The 20,286-nt window shown below is 41.3% G+C and overlaps 1 protein-coding gene across 1 annotated transcript in view; it reads right to left on the bottom strand.

Moving 5' to 3' along the window:
• Positions 1-1,201: 1,201 nt before the first annotated feature.
• LOC102225754 (growth arrest-specific protein 7) overlaps positions 1,202-20,286 on the bottom strand; it is a 58,237-nt gene continuing 39,152 nt past the window's right edge. The window contains exons 6-14 of the mRNA XM_005811168.3: positions 20,057-20,146; positions 16,504-16,619; positions 16,161-16,235; positions 9,239-9,317; positions 7,032-7,160; positions 6,715-6,838; positions 3,262-3,341; positions 3,030-3,128; positions 1,202-2,130 (exon numbers count right to left, since the gene is read on the bottom strand). Of these exons, the coding sequence (XP_005811225.1) occupies positions 2,017-2,130; positions 3,030-3,128; positions 3,262-3,341; positions 6,715-6,838; positions 7,032-7,160; positions 9,239-9,317; positions 16,161-16,235; positions 16,504-16,619; positions 20,057-20,146 (906 nt within the window). The 3' untranslated portion in view covers positions 1,202-2,016. The remainder of the gene's footprint in view (positions 2,131-3,029; positions 3,129-3,261; positions 3,342-6,714; positions 6,839-7,031; positions 7,161-9,238; positions 9,318-16,160; positions 16,236-16,503; positions 16,620-20,056; positions 20,147-20,286) is intronic.

Below are 20,286 nucleotides of genomic sequence, written 5' to 3'. Positions count from 1 at the left end.
CTTAAGTGATAAAGTAAAACAAAACAGTAATACTGTCAGGGATTAGAAATAATAAAAATTGCTCAACTTTTAGCTTGGACAACAAATCCATCCGAAGGAACTTTCTTCATTTTTTGTGCATTGTATTTTATGTAAAACTTTTATGTATCTTTAAATCATAATAGTGTCTTTCTTTCTATTTCACATTCTTTAGAGACTCTTTTAAATGGAAAACGCATTTTAATATTTACAATGGGACACCAGAACATTATTAAAATAGATTCATTTTCATTTCGGCTTTAATCTTCCAGTTCTAAAATGCAACTTCCTGACTGTAAACCTGCGTGGGGAAAACTCACCAGTACATCCTGTAACCATAAACGTAGGATTTATGATATTATAGATTGTATAGATCACACAAATCCTGACTGACTCTCGCATTGCGCTCTCCTTTTTTCATGTGGGAGATCATCCAGATTCGCCTCAATTTTAATTTTTTTTATCACAGCCGATAGTGACACAGGGTGGTATTACCTAAAATTGCACCAGTCAAACATAATATGATAAACAACTAGTCGGGTTAAGTTAGCCTTCCTGTGTTTCCTTTGTAGACTCCCGTACAGAATGGGCCTGATGACGTCATCATCCCAGCGGTGGAAAAAATGGCGACTTCCGTGGGTGAAAAATTTAAGAAAAGATGCACATTTTTGAAGTAATTATGAGTTTTGGAGTATCACAAACATCAATTTTTTTTAGGTAATAGGAAAATTATAGCATATTTAGGCCAACATGTTCAACTAGTCATGACTCCTTTACAGAGCTAATTAGCATTAGCTTGTGCCATAAAGATTTTCCTCCTTTCTGTTCTCTACAAATGACTGTTTGCCAGAGTCTTTAACCATGTAGTCTTTTTTGGTTAAATTTATTAGTTTTATTACCACATTTTCATATAAACAAACTGCAAACACAAAGTTGGCTAATCCAAGCTTTAACATTAGCTCACGTTAGCTAGGTCTGCTTTTTTTAATAGATTACAACAGGTTTTCTCTCAGAAATATATTTACCAGCCCGTTTGTGATTCATTTTCAGTAAAAGAGGCATGTTTAATTTTTGTTTTCTTATTTTAGAGGTCAATTCATTTACAATCAGACATTAATAATTCCAGAGGGAAATCAAATCTTGTTGTAACTCATATTATCCAAGGTTCTTCAAAGAGATCGTAGATGCTGATGGCTGTGGGCAAGAAAGATCTCCTGTAGCAGTCTGTGTTACAGCTGTTCTGCAGAAGCCTCTGACTGAAGACTCTCTCTTTAGTAGTAAAACAGTCTCATGAAGAGGATGCTAATTTTCTTGATTTTATGAAAAATCCTTTGCAAAATAATCACCAGATAATCACCTTCTTTATCAGGTGGTTCAGCCATTTTAAGACAGTAAATATATCATTTGTTGAAACTTAACAGCCCATGAGCTTCAACAGAACATTATAGCAACAGTAAAAATCACGGCTCCACTAAGTCACATAGATGTTACCATTACTGAATTATAACCTCATTGGGCTTCGGAGTATCATAGCAACACTCTTAGCCTTAACTGCATTTAGTTTTAGCAGCATCTGTTAAATCACGGCAGTTGTCATGAATTAGCATTACACTGTTGCACGACGTGAATGCGTCTCAACATTTACAAAATGTACAAGTCGGTGCTACTTCATCATTCACCTCACCTGAGTATCCTTTAGGAAACAATTCCCACTCACAGTTGCTATTTTCCCGTTCAAAGAATCAGTGTAACTCAAAACAAAACTCTGCCGCCGCATCTGAAACGCCTCGGCGTTGTTCGAAGCTTTTCGCTCGAATATGGACGTCGTCTTCGTCGGGGCCTGGGGGAGGATCGGCTGACCGGTGAAGGTCCGGCGAGCTCTTCCTCGGTCTGCTTGCTGCGACGCGTGAATTAGTGGGGGAAAAAGAGGTACAGATCCCGTCTCAGAGCTCCCAGTCACATCCTCAGGCAGAGAGCTGTCCTCACTAACCCCGGAGTTCAGATCTCTACATCGACAGGCCTGATTTCCCCCGTCTTATTCTCCCGCACCCACACCTCTCTGTCCTTGATGGGGTCCACACACTGCAGGAGCTTGTCCACCGGCTCCATAGTCTGCAAAGAAAGCAGCTGTTAACTGAGAACAACGAATACGAAGCTCCTGAGTAGATGGATTTTAATGTTTTTGTCAAGTACTGCGAAACGGCCCTTTGCTTCCCTCTGCTGGAGATAATTATATAACGCAGGGAGTCTCTTCCATAATAATTTCAAAAATCAGCACAAGATACTTTGAGAAAAACTGGGGAAAAGCTCCGTTTTTTCTGGGCTTTTTCACAGTAAGAAAGGTAAAAAAAAAAAGGAATGCAAGTTATCAATTAATGAGTTAATCCCAAGTTAACTGCTGTTATCGATTGACTAACGATTAATTAATAACCGGACACTTTCTTAAAAACCCCAGATTTCTCTTGAATCAAGAGTCTGACCGTCTTTCCATAACATTAAGGGCTACATCTTTAAAAAAATGAAACCTCATTATATTTGAACTTTTCTTTGTGTGAAGTGTGTTAAATACGGACTGAGTAAACAGAAAATTGTGGTCAAAATCCACCGTGCTTACTGGCATGGGGTCTTTTTCAACCGTGTTACAGATTTTTCTCTGTTATTCTAACATATCCTCGTCTTCATAGCACAACAGAAATTTTTGGTTGAGAAGCTGACGCTGCAGCACTGCTGAATGGCCGGTCTAGTAAGTTGATAACTTAAGGAACTTGTCGAGTGTTTATAACTCAAAACAGAAACGTCCCACACCGGACTCTATTTGAACCGTTTCTCTTTCCTGTTCCGGGACGCTCCGCCATCTTTAATTCTGTCTTTGCTTAAAGATAGCCAGAGGCGCCGTCTTCTGGAGTAAACTCTTGGCAGATGTTACTAGTTAATCAAATAAAACTAATTTTAATCTAATAAACTATCAAACATATGTTAATTAATTGTTTGCAGTTTTTCGGGCCACTCACGCTTTGGTTGAACATGTCCGTCTCGTGGCGTAGAGTTGTGTACTGACAGAGGTGCTGCCTGATCATCTCCACCCGCTCCACCTCCAGTCTCTCCAGCTCCTGAGGAGGACGGGACAAAAACACCTGAACCTCTGTTTCAGACAGCCCTGCTTCACACACACCCACACACCCACACACACACACACACACTCTCTCTCTCTCTCTCTCTCATCACAAACTGGTGTGTCCTTACCAGGCTGGTGGTGACCATCTCCTCAAACCACTTGGACTGAGACTGGTTATACAGGTCGACGCAGCGCATCAGATCATCCCCTGTTGGGAGGATGGGGGGGAAAACGATCATATATACAGGAGTTCATTCAAGAAATACACTAGTCCCAGTATTCCCAGTAGTATGTAACACAAAACATCCAGCAGGTGGAGTCACAAGACAAATTATCCCTCCAGGTGTCTGTCACACTTGCAGGCTGTTGCACAGAACCGGGAGCTCAAACTGTTATTCGAACGCAGGGCAGAGGATCTGGGCTGATAGTGGATTTCATTACGACAGAGTATAAAAAGGGGTGATGACACATCCTGCGTCCCGTTGACAACAGAAAAACATTCATCATGAGAGAGATAAGATCCGGGAGGAATCGATGCTGGTCAGCATCTTCTGTCTTCAGCGTTAGCTTGCGTTGTCTATAAATGAAAGCTCGCTAAAAACAAACACAGTGAGGGCACCATGGTAACTGACTTCAAACATGCCCACAACAAGCTGCTTCTCAGAATGCTTTTAAACCTCGATATAGATCTTATTTAACTTGCTGTAAGAAGGCTTGTGCAGCCATTTGAGTTTAATGCTGTTCGGATCATGAATTAGAAGCCTCTGGTTCTAATTCATGATCTGACTTGTTGCTTTTCTGACTTCTAAAAGTCAGATAAGCAACAAAACGTGACGTGTTACACACAGAAATCGATGGAGGCACCATGCATAAACACTAGGAGGTCATTGGCAACAACAATCTTCAGTGTGGGTGCTGTTACTGATAGAAGATGACTTAAATGTTGCTTTTCCGGTAGTACCTAGCAACGACTCGGCTCAACATTACACAGGTTGAGGGGTCATCATGTAGCTGGGCTTCCTCAGAGTCCGAAAAGTAGAGCGACAAATCCTGTAATTCACCAACGGAGGACATAGAAGCCATATTGGACATTCTGCCCAGTCTGTGGCTTTTTGTCCGACTCAGTCGCTGTTGTGAATTTCTACAGATGGCGGGTTGTGTCTCCAGCTGTGACTCCTCCCGCTAGCACAGGAAAAAAAATATTTCATGGCCTAGTCAAAGTCCAGAGACAGAGAAGATTGAAAGGCTGTTCAAACAGATGCCAGCAAAGCAGAACAGAGTAATGTTCTAAAGGTTCTTGGTTCTGTCTTTTTCAAGTTAGTGTTCTGGTTTCTGGAACATAATAGTGTGCAGTCAACGAGATCTTCTAACAGCTTAAGAATGTTCTCATGTTAAAAGACACAAAAACAATAAACTCAAAGAAGCCACTAACATTTGTTTATTCATTTACCGTTAATACAATGGTAAGATTATGAAAGGCATGAAAATCTGAGCGCAAATGACTTTATTATGAGCAAGCAGATGCCATGATTTAGTTGTTTTGGTCAGAGTCTCCTCTCTGGTTTCTGCATTCTGTTTTCTCCATGTTGCATAAGGAGCAGGCAGCATGGCTGGCTCTGTGTGAGACTGTGCTGGGATGGAGCGTTCCTTCTTCCATGTGACAGCATGTGGTTGTGCCTGCTTGACTCACAACGTCACCGTCTGGCTGAGAGTTTGCCTCTTAACCATGGACATTCCTGAGGTATCGCACCTATTAAACATGAAAAACCACGAGGCCTGCTAGGCTTTTATTTTTGTCATGGCATAAAATACTCAGATAACTCAATTTCCGCATAGAGTCCAGCTGAAATCACTGTTTATCTAAAGGGCAGACAAGTTTCCAGCCGTCGTTATTTTGCTTTAGAATGACAGGTACAATGGAGAAGGTTTCAGGATGTCTCCAACTGTCCAGGTTCTGACGTGGTTAGGTACCGTTTTATTTTCTGCATTACTCTCAGGCTCTGTGGGGCTCAGTAGGTTGTAAGGGCATGGCGTGACCCGGGAGAGTATCAAAGAAGTGGCGCGTGTCCAAGATCACTTGTTGATTGAACTGTGTCAGGCAGCGCCACCAAGGCTCTGAAGGGTGAAACACGTCGTTTTGTCTGGAACATAAAACTGGTAGCTGTTTCCATTAGGTAATACGATTCAGAGATCTCTCTCTTTGTGCAACGGCTTAATCCTTAAGAAAATCCCTCATCTCTTCATTACATTTTCAGGTTGCAAAGGTTCCTTTATATCCCATAATAAGTGATATTCAGCTACCGTAGCGATAAGCCGATAGTATTGTTGCTTATTCATTATGCCTACACTGACGCTTCACTCATGACGAATGCTTGAAATGGCTCACAGATCTCTTCTGAATAATCGATGTAATAATCACGTCGCCACTAGGGGGAGCTCAAACACTAAGTGGAGTGAATTCAACTTTTATCCCCAAAAACTCGTTGGATGGTAAAAAAGTAACTTATTCCGCCTTAACGCAGTGGTTCACTGTACATTTAACGCTTTATTCTGAAACCCACGAAGCCATGAATTAACTTAGTGGGCGGGATGTTTTTGGCCATCAGATAATTAATGGTTGTGTATTTGTGCAGCATGTGGGAGTGCACCTCCCCCCTTTCCCTTCCTCTCCTGGGGTAATAAAGCCAGTTTGCACCCACAGCTCTCAGTCTGGTGTGAACAGACTGATGGAGCAGGAAATGTTTCTGTTTCTAGCCTTCATCTTGCCTCTGTAACACTCCGGCTTTAAAAATAATAAATAAGTGTTTGTTTGTTTGTTTTTAAATCCCATTGTGGCTCTCAGCCCCAATAAAGTGCATGACTGGTACAAAAACGGACCAACTCAGCAAGTCAGTTCACAGACAGCCTCAAGTGGCCGATCCAATGAAGGGGCTGAAAAAATCAGCGGAGGAGGATTCAGATGTAATTTCCTTTAAGATAATTATTAACAGGGATTAACTGGGAGTGTGACTATATGACTCTAGGAGATTTTATATGGATGACTTCACCACGATTTGGTTAACAATTATAGGAAGATCTAAGAGAAGAGAAAACATTCAAAATGATGAGTGCCCTCTGTAAAACTAATTATTGGAGATGGACCTTTAGCTGGACCAGCCATGATTGGTGGATCTGGCAGTCAAAACGTCATAAATCCAATTGTTTTCCAGTCAGTGAATGCACTATACCTACAGAAAATGCAAACATGTCATGCTACCATCAACACCCTTCAGTGTGGAAGTCCTATCGGCGGGGTGTTGAGAATGAAGTTAAAAGGCAGGAGAAGGTATTCAAAAGGCAACTATTTATTACACACACATATCTGCTGTTCTGTTGTTAAAGGCGAAGGTTTCTGCAGACAGGAAGTAACTCTTCTATCCCATAGCCAGCGTGTCCCCAGAACAACACCAGTCAGTCAGGATTAACCAGCCTCAGTGATCACAGCAGACGTGCGGCATAAATAAGCAGGAGGCGCTCTGGCCGAGCTAAAACAACAAACCCAGACGTGGGAACCCCGACCCCAGGATGACCTCTGCTCTGACCTGCTTGTGTGGATTTCCTGCGAGCCTTCTTGATCTCCTCCTCGGTCTTGCTGGTGAGCTTGCTCTCCAGCTGCTGGGTCTTTAACTCCAGCTCCTTCTGTCTGTCGGACAGAGCTTTCCGAGCCTGAACGAGATAAAAAAACAAACAAAAAAACTCCAATATGAAACAGATAAAACAAAAAACACTTACTTTGAGAGAACCAAGTCCTGTTGACTAGGTCTTTTCTTTAAAATGTGGTCTTTTCATCATAGTGATGAAAAAAAGATGACTCTCATGGAAGATGTGCGGAAGATGAGCAAACTGAGTCTGGTCTCACCTTCTCCACGGCTGCGTAACGGCCGACGAGCTGCTTCCGCAGGTCGGCGATGTGGTGGTCGAACCTCTTCATGTCCTTCTTGAAGTTCTCTCTGAACGTCAGGAAAGGTTTCTCCACTTCGCTCTGGAGCTGCTCACAAAACGAACCAGAGATCAGCACATCCAAAGAACAAACAAAAGAATGTTTACCCCGTTTCTTGAGAAAGGGCAGAGCAGGAGAACCGTCACATGTGGACCAATCAAACCTGGACTGAATTGTTCTACATTTCAGTTTTCCTTCAGTCTGAAATCACTGCTCATTTATATATTTGCATGTTTTCAGTTTTTATTTAACGTGGGAACAAGTTTCCATCACTAGTTTTTATCTGGATTAAATTGATGCATCACTATTTGACATCCTTATCTACTGATGCTTTTCCTGAGAGAATTATAAGCTTAGGCTTTGAATCACAAGAGGATACGATTTCAACCCGTTTGCATACGAATATAGACCAAAAGCCTTAATTAGCTCATGCTCTTGAGTAGCTTTCCACATTATGTCATCATCCTCTCTCGCCGAGCTTGTGAGGATGATAAATCCGAAACTACGGACTTATCCAAACCGCTCTGCTTCCTTTTCCTGATTCCCGAGCCTGTGGAGAGTTTACGTAAACACAGGCGCTTCCAGCAAAACGAATGTGACAAGATCATGTCAGTTTTTAGTTTTTGCAGCGAGTGCGTCGCTGGTTTAATGATCCTAATAAGAGACGTGGCGTTCTGCCCCAGCTGTCAGCCGTGAATAAGGAGTGCAGCTCCTTCCTGTAGTCGACGCCGCAGCCCATCACTCAAAGATCATTCCCACTCAAATCCTTCCTGTCTCCTGAGAATCTGGAAGAATGCAGCACATCTGTGCATCTCTGGAGCATAACATCACCGAGGACGGGTTTCTGCCTCTCTCTCCTCTCCCCTGCTTCATCTTCAACTAATCAAACGTGAAAAGTTAATTGGGATGTGTGTTTTTCACACTTGGAGGCCTTGCAACTGACTGTCGGTGGCATGTTTTCTGAAACGATCTCCTCTTATTTGCAGAGTTGCGTGCTCAAATGTTGGAAACTTGGCCTGAATTGAAAGCAGAAACAAAACACAAACGCAATCCGGACTCATTTGCACAGTCAGCAATAAGTCTGTTTCCATGGTCACAGAGAAAGCAGGGGGTCGCACCACCATACAATAGAGATGGTGACGAGCGGGTGGGTTAGCGTGCGTCTTCAAACGAGGGAAAGTGATTCGCAGATTGCAGGACGTGTTGGTTTTTTCTCTAATTTTATCACAATACAAACCTAAATGTATGGTATTAAAGATTTTATGTGACGCATCAACACAAAATAGTGCAGCCGTTGTGAAATGGACATAAATGATTTTCAACGTTTTTTGGTTGTTTTTTTTTTACAAATAAAAATCTAAAAAGTGCGGTGTAGATCAATATTCAGCCCCATTTCTGTAGCATTCTGAAAACAAATTGAACTGCCTTCAAAACCTGATTCAGTCAGTCAGCTGAAAGGCCTCCATGTGCCTAATCAGTAACCAGACTCCCCGTGAGTCTGACACAAACTGTAAATACAGCTCGTTGGAGAAAGATGCGATAGTTTGATCTTATGTTTTGAAAGGTGCACTATTATGTGTTTTCCAGGCATATAGTGCCATTTTATAGCACAATAAAGTAACTATGTTACCTTCAGTTGTTATAAATATGCTGTATGATTACGACTAAGAAGAAATTTTAAAGCCTTGAAATTGGGCGTCTGTGTCTTTAAGAAACTCCTGCTCTTTCTGAAGCTCCGCCTTCAGGAAGTCATCGCAACCCTACGAATGGCAGAGAAAGGGTCTACGATTCACTGAAAATGGTTAAATCAAAACATATCAAGTTGTTGGAATGGCCTGGTCAAAGTCCGAATCTAAATCTATCGAGTATCTGTTGCAAATTTTGGGCACGCCGTCAAATCTGACAGACCAGAATAAAAAAATAAAACTGTAACTCCGTAGCTCTAGGTATTACACACAAAAAAAATATAGTTCCACAAAGTACGGACTCAGGTGAGGATCCCACACTTCCTTCCTGTTCAGAGCACTGATCTGTCGGAAACGAAACCTGCAGGCAACAGATTCAGTGATGCTGCCTTAGCTCCTTCTTAGCCTCAGATCTAAACATCGTGAAGTGAAGCAGATTACCTTTGAAGAGAACTTCAGATGAACCTCGGCTTCATCTGCCAGGCTCTTCTTCAGCTGGGCCCATGCCTCTCCCAGAGTCCTGGGAACAGATAAGACGGGCGGAGTTAGGAGATCACAAGCTGTAAATACCTTCATCATAACGACGCCACGTGATTTATTAGATGAGATGAAACAGGGGGGGGAGTTGCCATGACGATAGGCGCAGGTATGAGGAGACAAGTTCGTGACACACACACACACATGCAGACTGTCAACCGCACACAAATGGGGCCCAGGAGCCGCCAGTGCAAAAGTTCATTCAGACACAAGCAGCCGATGAATCAGGCGAGCTAAGCCGCAGTGAGTTCAACGGGCCATTGAACTACGAGACATCAGATATCCGAGTCTCCCCTCAGCCATGAGCTCAACACAGCCGGGAGACACTCATCGTTTGTCTCTTTAATAATCCAGACGTTGGGTTTGCCTGAGAGAAAGGAAGAAGATGAAAAAAAAATACATGGGCCGGCTGGATGACCCTTTTGTTTTTCATTAAACTGAGGACTGTAAAAGCATCAGCCAGCAGGCGGATAGTCAAGAGGCACAAGGCCACTGGGATTCAGGACCGACGGTCTTTTCGGGCGAGCGGCTCGCTTCAAAGCCTCGCTCTGAATGGAAGACATGCGCGGAATTCCCTCTCTCTGGCATCCAACGCATTCCTGACGCTGGCCGGGGGAAAGCCTGGCACCTGTGGAGCCGCGGCCTCCAACACGTCCAGAGCTGCAAAAAACCCATTTCACAGCGAATGCCTTCGAGTTGTGACCAACTTTACAAAAAAAAAAAAAAGGAAGCAATGACTGGATATGTGTCTCAAAATTAAGGCAACTCTCCATAACAAAAGCCGACTAACAACCAACTCAAAACGAGGCGGAATTATAAAAATACTTCATAATCTTCTAGGTCCAACCAAATGTTACAGAGCAGGGGTGTCAAACTCCAGTCCTCGAGGGCCGCAGTCCTGCAACTTTTAGATGTGCCTCTGCTGCACCACACCTGAACAGAATAATTAGGTCATTAGCAAGGCTCTGGAGAACTGATCTACACAAGGAGGAGGCAATTAAGCCATTTCATTCCAGCGTCTAAAAACTGCAGGACAGTGGGCCTTGAGGACTGGAGTTTGACGCCTGTGCTATAGAGTAAAGATTCCCAGCAACATGGCAAACCCACAAGAAATAATCATCAAGGCAAAGATGAGCTATTTTTAAAATTTAAATACATTTCACCCTCTAAATCTGGAGATCACAATATAAATGCTACAATTTGGAGTTTTGGTTCTCCCTCCTGTAGGGATGCACAGATTTGAAAATTTCTTTTTTTTTTTTTACCCCTCCAGGGGGTCTTTCGTGGGCTCTAGTGTCCCTTATATGATAGTAGGCTGTCAGGAAACGGGGAAAGAGAGGGGGGAAGACATGCGGTAAATGTCATCGGGTCCGGGAGTCGAACCCGCGACAGCCGCTCGAGGCCTCCAAATATGGGTCGCGCTAACCACTACACCACCACGGCACACCCCAGATTTGAAAATTTGAGGCAATATTAACATCCGATATTAGGACTGGACGACACGACTAAAAAACGTATCATGATATAAGCGCTTCATGTCAGTCAATATTGATAATTATTGATTATTTTATTTAGTTATTCATTTTTTTGCTTTATATATCTGAAATCCAGCCAAACTGGCGGCATAATATTTCTTTTACTTTAAGCATTTATGAGGCTCAATGGCAAAACCTTAAACCGCTGCTGCGCAAGTTACTCAACAAGTTGTTGCTAGGCAACCACACGTTACTCAACGAGTTGTTGCTAGGTAACCACACGTTACTCAACGAGTTGTTGCTAGGTAACCAAAAAGCAATTGAGTCAGTTGATGCCACCAACCTTGCGTAGCTGGCTGTGAGAGGTTGAGCGGCTAAAACATTTCCTCTGCCTACATCTCCCAGAATGCCTTGGGGCTCTGGATAGAAGTTCAATGAAAGTATTGACTATTCTATCGGAAGTATTATCCACTAATATTGACCATGTGTCTATCATGAGATAACTTGTTATCGAGCCTCTCTCTCTGTGCTGACTGTGTGGTTTTGTGCAGACATTCGGTGATATTTGCTTAGTGATTCTGACAGAACGCAGAGAAGATGTACAAAAACTGAGCTATTACCACCGGAATGTCGACCCAGGAATCCCACTCCCACCACTCCTGTGATCCATGTTTACATAGCATAATATTTACAGCCAGATGAACATTTGGTTGTACAAACTGGAGGCTACAAGAGAAATATGATACGGCTTAAAGTGATGGTTTTTGCAGTGGTTTGCTTTAAACCAAAGCAGCATGTTAGACACAGACGACATGGTGGAACAATGAACATGACCAAAGGAACCTTTTTTTGTGAACAAGCAACACTCTGAAACTTTCTCAGCAAACCTTCAAATAACTCACAGCTGGTGAAAGGAAGAGTGGAAAGGATTGAACAAAATGTAAGGTTATTTCATTAGTCTCTGAAAATAAGGGAAAAGGACCCAACTAGAGTCAAGAGAAGGTAAATTCACTGAATCTACCACTGCATTAGACCCTCCTTTGTGGCTTAATAATTACTAATAAATTCTCACATGATAAAAACTGAGCAATCCTGGAAGCAGCATTTCTTTTTGTTTTCACAGAAACAGACAGAAACTAGGAACCTGTCTTTTCGTGAGCAGTTTTGAACGGTACATTGAAATTATGTGCTTTTTGACATGTTTTTTTTATTAACTATATTAAATTATTTTGTACAAGTTAGTTGCTTTTCTGTTATCTAGAAATAAAACAAAAATATCCCGATGTTCTGTTTTTTTTTTTTACAGCTCTAGGCTAACAATCTTTAGCTTCTTGGATGGCAAAGTTAGCTTTGAGTGAGATGGTTAAGATTGAAGTGTGATGGAGCTCAGAGATGTAAAAACTTTTTCAACAAGTGTTGAATTCTTTCAGGCTAAATACTTTAAAAAGACACAGTGAAGATGAGTGAGAAGACAATTTAAGAAAACGACAACGCCCTTTAAAAAGTGATAGGGATATAAGGTTTTGCTCCAGTCCTTGTTTAAAATTGTAAAACTGCATTTATATTGCATGTCATGGCTGTGAAGAGACCATTTTATTTGCTGAGGCAAGTCCAGAGTTAACGAATAAATGTGCTGGAGTTGACATGAGAATGATGGAGAATACAAAGAAACTAACAGAAAACACATAATTTTTGTGTCTTGTGACTCAAAGTTGTAGAAGCTTAGTGCCACTTCAAATACTATTCAGACTCGGTAAAGTGGATCCGTCAAACGTCCACAGCCCTACATGCCCCTCTGACAGGCCATCGTTTCCAACAACACATTGGATTTTGGAGGGAAAGTGATCTCCCGCTGCAGACCCCCTTTGATTTTGCAAATCTGATACGGAGTAGAATCTGCAGCTTAAGAAAAAATGTCACATGCCTCACGGCCGCATCTCGACCACACAAATGGTAAATTCAGGAATAAACAGACGGCTGGTTCTGGTCGGATCGGAGGAACCGAACAACAAAACGCTGATTGTCCCGTCCCAACAACAGAGCCAGCCTGAGGCGAAGCATAATGAAAGTATTGTGCTGGACTTTTGTGGGTGTGGGCAGACCGAGCAGGCTGGCATAATCTGGATTCTGTTAAGGACGGCTCCGACCCACTCTCTGTCACCGTGTTAATATGATGGAGCTAGCTTACATGTATGTTCGCTAAACCCTGCAGGGGAGGGTTAGCCTCATTAAACATTGCTAAATTAAGCAGTCACCTCCAATTCCCCTCCTCTCCTCTGACGCCACACTAAGAATGTAATTAAATCTATAAATTCAGAGAGGCACCAACAAAAACAACAAAACATCTGTAAAATTCACCGACTAGCAGTTAGCAAGCTAGCTACCTGTTAGCAAACTAGCTACCTGTTAGCAAGCTAGCTACCTGTTAGCAACACTAGCCAGTAAGCGAAAACATTCACATCATGTATTTCGCTGGGTAAGTTTTCCTTTATCATGAATTTAAATCATTTGTCTCTAAGAAATAAAAACATGAACTAAAAAGACAACTGCCTTACTGGCATCAAATTAGCATCACTTTACTAAATAAGTATTGTACTATACGGCTGTAATTTCGCGCAAGAGTTCAGACAGAGTAGCCTTTGATTTGGTCAAAGAGTGATCTGGGCAAAATGTGGATAAGACACTCAACAGAAATACTGTAAAATATTAAACATTCCACAATTAATATAGAGAAACAATAAATTATAAGTGGAAAATAGCCATAAAAAATACTACATTTATTTATGTAGTGCCACTTTACAACAAATATCATCCCAAAGAAAAAGTAAGTGCGTAAATATGCATTAGTAGAAACATGAAAGAACATCTGCATGGTTGGCCTACGAATATATTGCTGAATGTGGCAATATTGATCACCGTTTTGACTCTTTAAATTCAACACAAGGGCAAAAATATTAATATCATGCTGATTTTTCCAGAATATCACTTGAAATATAATATCCTACCAAAAACTGCACCCAACACTGAATACATTGTTTTTGTTATAATTTTTGACTAAGCAGCCAAAGTGTCTGAATTACGAATTTTCCCTGCTGCCCTAGAACCCTAACCATAAATCACCAAAAATGACATTTATGAGTTTATGAATTATAAGAGGCTAGTTTTTCACTTGTGCATCTGCAAAACACACACACACGCATGCCCGCACCCCCCCCCCACACACACACACACAAAAACAAGTTGTCATGTTGCTATGCAGAGTCACCGTTTCCTTCTGGAATTTCTTAATAAGACGAGCTAAATAGCAAGTGTCACGGTCAGAGTCCACAGCTTCTCATCTTCTGCGAGTCGTGTCTCGCTCGGCTTCCTGTTACTTTTCCATTTTCATTGCTCCTTCAGCAGACCAGACAAAGAGCTAATCTCAGCATGAACCCCCAACCCCTCTGCTGTCAGAAGAAGAGCCACTGAAAACTTTCTTACACTCTGCAGGAGCCTCACGGAGGCCCTCATGGCCACTGCGTCACACCTCCTTCCTCACTCCCTCCTTCCCAGGCGTGGGTTTTTGCCCTTCTCTCCTCTGCTCAGCTGTAACAGCCGTCACGGGTTGCAGTTCCGCAGCGTAGCGGCACCAAAATGTCCTCCGGACCCCAACTCACAACGGGACGCCTCGACTGGTCGGTTATTTGACGTGAAGCAGCCTAAATGTCTGACTAATTTAACTTTACTGCAAATTTACACCAAACAGAACTACTTGAAGCTGAGGTGAAACATCGGTTCATCTCTTAAATGTGTTTTTTTTTTTAAATATAGTGATGTGGAACATTTTTTTTGCTCATTAATTTAACTTTAAATGATAAACACATGATTGTAATCTTGACACAGCTTGAAGTAACACTTAATTTGAAGGGGTGTGAATAAGACTGACATGACACTGTGACAAACGACATAACACCTGTTATGAACATGAAGGAGTCTTTATGAATATTTATGACTTGTCATGAGGTGTCATTCGGTAGATAATGACACTTTTAATGCAAAGTTGCTTTAAAAGTTGCATTAAAAGTCAATTAAAAGTGCCAATTTTGCATTAAAGTGTCATTATCTACCACACAATGCCGAAGAAAAATGGACTTTTGGTGCAACTTTTAAGGTGACTTTGCATTAAAAATGTTATTATTTACTGAATGACACTTCACGACAACAGTCATAATCATTCATGTTCACAACAGGTGTTATGTTGATGACAGCGTCATGTCAGTCTTATGAACACAACCTTCAAATAAAGTGTTACTGGTATGGGTAAGCAAAATCACAAAATATTACTAAGTATCTTTAAATTATAATATCTTGTTCCACTGGCAGATTATTCCACTTATAACCAGTACTTTCCCCTCAATATTAAAGAGTCCTTGACTTCAAACAAGCTTGAAAGTTACTTCTAAGTTAGTTTTATCTTATTTCAAAGTGTTCTAAGATCTAAAACATTGGACAAAAAATACTTGATAAGATTTTGCATTTTGGCAGTGCATGCTTACATGAAGTGCTGTAAGTGAAAATATGAATTATTGCGCAAATAAACACACCCCTATGTTTAATAGAGACAATACCCAGTCTCTTTTAGATTCTATGTCAATAAGAAAAAGCTCTGTGCAAGCCCAAACCATTGACTGCCATGCTAAATAGAAGTGTGCATGCTACTTTTGGGGTTTTGTTAAGCTTCCCCACCAAAAAAAATAAGTTTTTAAAAGAATTATTATTTGTTCAAATGTAAAGCGAAATAGAAAATAGCAACAAATGGACGACAGATGCTGGAGGCACTGTTGATTTTTGAGCAACAAACTTCTTTTATATTATTATTATTTATTTCAAATATGCACATGATGCCTTATTAAAAATAGATTTCATTTTACAAAACGACATGTTTCACAATATCAAATAAAACTTAAAGAAGCACAATAAACAAAGAAAATAGATAGAATATTCGAAAAGGAGTGAGAAGAAGCAAAGTTAAACAAAACTTATCTTTCTTTGACCTGCTTGAATATCGTTCCCTGATTTATAAATATTTCAGGAAAATATTCTGCCCTATTCTAACTATTCCTTTCTTTCAACATAGTAAAATATGAAAATATTACTTCAAAATACAGACCCTAGAAGTGTGGACTTCAAAATCTGCGTATGCTTAAAGCAACAAACTAAGCAGGCCAGGCAGGCGTACCGTTTCTACAGAACTGACATGTGTTTCTTTAGAAAATATTCATTTATGCAGCCATGTGTGTGACAGCCTCCTCTGAGACCAATAGGTGGGTGTAGAGATTTTGATTTTTTTTTTTATTTCCACTGTCACTCACCCTTCTTCCTGGCTTGCTAGAGGGATCTGCGAGAGCTTCGAGAGATTCTTGGCGTACTCTTCTTCTATCTTTATCCTGGGAGGGACGGAGAGAACTCGATTACAACACAGCTTTTATGAAACTTGGTTTCCATCTGCGTTTCCTCTGTTGTGCAATAAATGGAGTGATGTGCATAAATGAGCAGAAGAAGAAGAAGAAGAAGAAGAAGAAAAAAAGGCAAAACAAAACAGGAGGAAATGGTTTTGTTTAATGACAGCTCCTTGGTTTTCATGGTAACGTGACAAAAAAAAACAAACAAAACAAACAGTGCCGAGCGATGAAGGAAGATCAGAAAAGCCGATACCTTTCTCGTATGAACTCGGCCATCTCTTTCTGCATCTGTTTACCCTTGAGCTGTTTCTGCAACAGAACCTCGAATCCAGTGATGCAACCGTTGCCCTGGGGATCCTTCCTGTCAGCCTGGGAGATAAACACAGCAAGTGCACAAGAAATGCATTGAGGGAAAAGAACCAATGAGATCAGAACTACATTAAAATGCAGCAGAGGTCCGTTTCCATCGGTTTTGCACCCCGACAGATTGACATCTCCGCCTCTTCTTCTACGAATAGTGTGGACAGAAGATGTTGGCTGTTTCCAGTAGGGATGCACAGATTGCAGTTTTCTGACCAATCACCAATCTCTAAAAAGCATGACCTGCCAATTCTGATTTTGACCAATGCTGATTTTTTTTTTTGTTTTTTGTATGAAAAAGTTGCAAAACGTGGCGATAAAGTTGCTAAATTGTCAAAAGTAGGAGAGAGGGGGCGACTATTGCCAACCGCGCACTTACAGATTTCATGTGCAAGTATCGACCAATCTCTACCAAATCTCACAAATTTAAGGAAATCTGGGCCGATTTATCGGTACAAGTCAAAAAAATAAGCACAAAATTAAGGCTGCAAAAGGGAAACATCCTCGCTTCTGTCAGAACAGACAATTTAAACTCATGTGTTCTGGAAACAAAATGCAGAAAATGTGGTGAAAATCTGTGAGCAAACTGCAGAAAATCAACTGAAAGAAATGGGATTAACGTCTAGAAAATCTAAACTAGAACCAGCAGAAGGAAACGAGGACTGTGGCTCAGTGGAACAAAGGTGAATGTGTCGAGGAACCCTTTGACCGCGTCATCGGTTAAAGAGATGATGTGGTTCCAGCACAATAAAACACATGGAGGGAACGTCTTGCACATTTTTACAGTCAGTGATGATATGTGGGTACATGCCAGGTGAAGGAGGAGGGTAAATGTCAGCCTTTATCTCTACAAGTTTGCACAGGTGGGCATTTCAGGGTGCATCATTCACACCAGTCCTGCTTACTGGGCTTTAAGTGAACTCTACTTTATTTGCGAAGAAAATCCGGTTCGTTTAGTAAGGTGTGAATGCGTCATCAAACTATGAAGTGGACCAAAAATTGAGAACTCTGGTCCACCTAAAAACCTGGTTGAAGTGAACTCTAGTGTGGGTTGAATCCCCATATGAATGGCAATCGGACCAGAGGCCACCTCAAAAGCAGGAAGTGTGTTATAGTCCAGGGCATCATGGGTAAATACAAGAAAAACAAATGCCTGTGCCTTGCAACAGTGGGAGAAATGGCTCATGTTTTTTTTGTTTTTTTTACCAAAAACAAAATTCTTCAACTGCTAAAATCTGACACCACTATTTTTGTTTACATTTTCTGAAGAAGGAAGTTGCCCTCATGTCTTCTTCAGAGCTTTTCATATTGTTTCATTCAGTGGTTCTTGGTGCAGCGCCACCACAGGTGAGGAGGGGAAAAAGGTTTGGCTTGTTTGACGCAGTGTAACGTGAAATCAAGCCGATGCAGCTGAAAACGTAACAAATGCCGCAATTTTGGTCCCCAATCAAACCGAGGACTATGATGGTGCGTCTTCTGACACAAAAATAAATTCTACTAATTCTCAAAAACATTTTGCTTTTCCTTTTACAGAGAGAAATCTTTTCCCAAAACATTCGATAAGAATATTCCCCCCTCTGGAAGTGACTGCAGTGTGTCAGAGTGCTACAAGCACGGCGTGCACCTGGTAGAGATTACACTGCAGGGGTGGGAGATGTCCAAACAGAGCAGCAGAGGCCCGCTGGCTCGCTGCGTTCCAGCCCGTTACTTGGTACCGTGTCATCCCACTGTGCCGTGTTCTGTATCACGGAACAGCCCGGCGCTGACTCTCTGTCTGCAGAGTGGACTCACGTCGAAAGATGAAAAGATCTGGTGTTATTTTTTGCTTAGGTTTTTTTGTTCTCACTGACTCGTAAGGAAGCTAGCTTGGAGATTTTCCCCCCTCAGGAAGGACTTTGTCAGCAGAGACAGAGTCTATAATTTCTCCTCCATCACAACTCGTTTCCCCTAGTAGAGCATCTCCATCTTCCAACTTCGCTCCATAATTTGTTCTCTAGTTCAAAATTTAAAAAATATGTTGAGAGAAATAATCCAGAGATGGAAACAAATGGAAGGGAAAACAACGTGTTTGGCCGTGAAGCCTCTCTATCCACTTTAGAGGTTCACATGGTGATTTGATGATGGTTTTTTAAAACATGTCTCTGCAAAACCTCATGTAGCCGAGTCCAAAATGATTCAACTTTAAAGTAGTCTTCCAGTTTCAATTGGAAGTAGTAATAGCATTTTGTTGGAGCTCGAATCTGATGGATAATCTGTGAGGTAAGAGAAAGATTAAGGTGATGACACGGAGTTGCTCCAACCTCATGTAATTTCCAAATTGAGATGAACTTTTTGGTTGGATAAAAATAATTCTAAATAATTAAAATGACTTAAAATTATAATTATAATTTTGAGCTTATCTGTAGGTTTTCATCAAGCTACTGTTACTCCTTCACCAGACACTCCTGGTGTTAAAGGCTAATGCTAACGCTACAATTCATTTTGCTCTATTCGTTTCCAATAGATGCTTGAAGTAGTGTTTTTCTCTTTTGCCATCTGCGTCTTCGGACTAAGGCCAAGCCTTTTTTAAACCGTAGTGACCCTGAGACGGCCGTTCATGTTGTCATCAGTTCCAGAATTGACTAATTGTACCCAACATGCTTAGCAAGTAGCAGCTCGCCGCTAACCCCCACTCCCAAAACGAAAACACATCACACCTGCTTCTATTTTCTCCATGTTGACTAATCGTAGATTTTAAGTGAGTTATTGAGTTATTATCCGAGTTATTGAGATTTTCTATTCAACGTTTACTTACTGTTCCACAGACAACCAATATTTTTCCCTGGCTGCATCAGACCTTTGATCTATACCCGAACTTGTCCTTCTTAAGTCAAGACTTTTCTTTTTTATTATTCAGGTTTTTATTACCTGAAAATGCGATGACACTTCTGATTTCACCTGCCTTGTTTGTTCTGTTTTGTTTCCTCTGCTATATTAAATTGTACTTTTTATATTGATTTTGTGACGCAGTTTGTTCACCAGTGTCGTGAATGTGTGAAGGGCTACATAAAGAAACAAATTAATGAATGTAGCCTATTTATATAGTTACATTAGCAGCTATGCAGTAATTCTTTACAAAAAAATTCTCTGTGAATGTTTCAAAGACTGTACTAATTCCTCACATTCTTTCCAAAAGACAACCAATATTCTCTTCTGTAGAGCATCAACTTACATCTAGAAGTGACGCAACTCTGCCTCCACACAGTGAGAGCGTGTGATCAAGAGTTTGTGTCCTAAATAACATGACAGTGGATCACAGAAGGGTAACTCTTGCACATCTTATGGCATGGTTGAAGGAAGAACAGCACAGTAGAACAGTGGAGAGCTGTAACCATCCCCATTTTGTTCAGAATGCTATGAAAACTGAAATGCAGAAATGAATGTGCAGAACCTTGAGGAAAACTTACCCAGAAGTAGTCACAGTAGCTCCACTCGTTGGGTTTCAGCAGCTGCTGTTCGGCCATAAAGATTGGAGACGGAAACGTCACACAGTTGATCTGTGGGATGAAGACAGAGAGAGGTTGGTGATGGATCTGTATCGGAGTGTTGGACCTATTAAGAATAGCGACACTATGGTCATTAGAGAAGTTATTGGAAAATGAAATCTGCATCTCCATGAAGCTCATCAGCAGAGGCG

The sequence above is a fragment of the Xiphophorus maculatus genome, chromosome 10, assembly GCF_002775205.1.
Source record: "Xiphophorus maculatus strain JP 163 A chromosome 10, X_maculatus-5.0-male, whole genome shotgun sequence".
NCBI lineage: Eukaryota > Metazoa > Chordata > Actinopteri > Cyprinodontiformes > Poeciliidae > Xiphophorus > Xiphophorus maculatus.
This window is presented reverse-complemented; position numbering and strand designations above follow the sequence as displayed.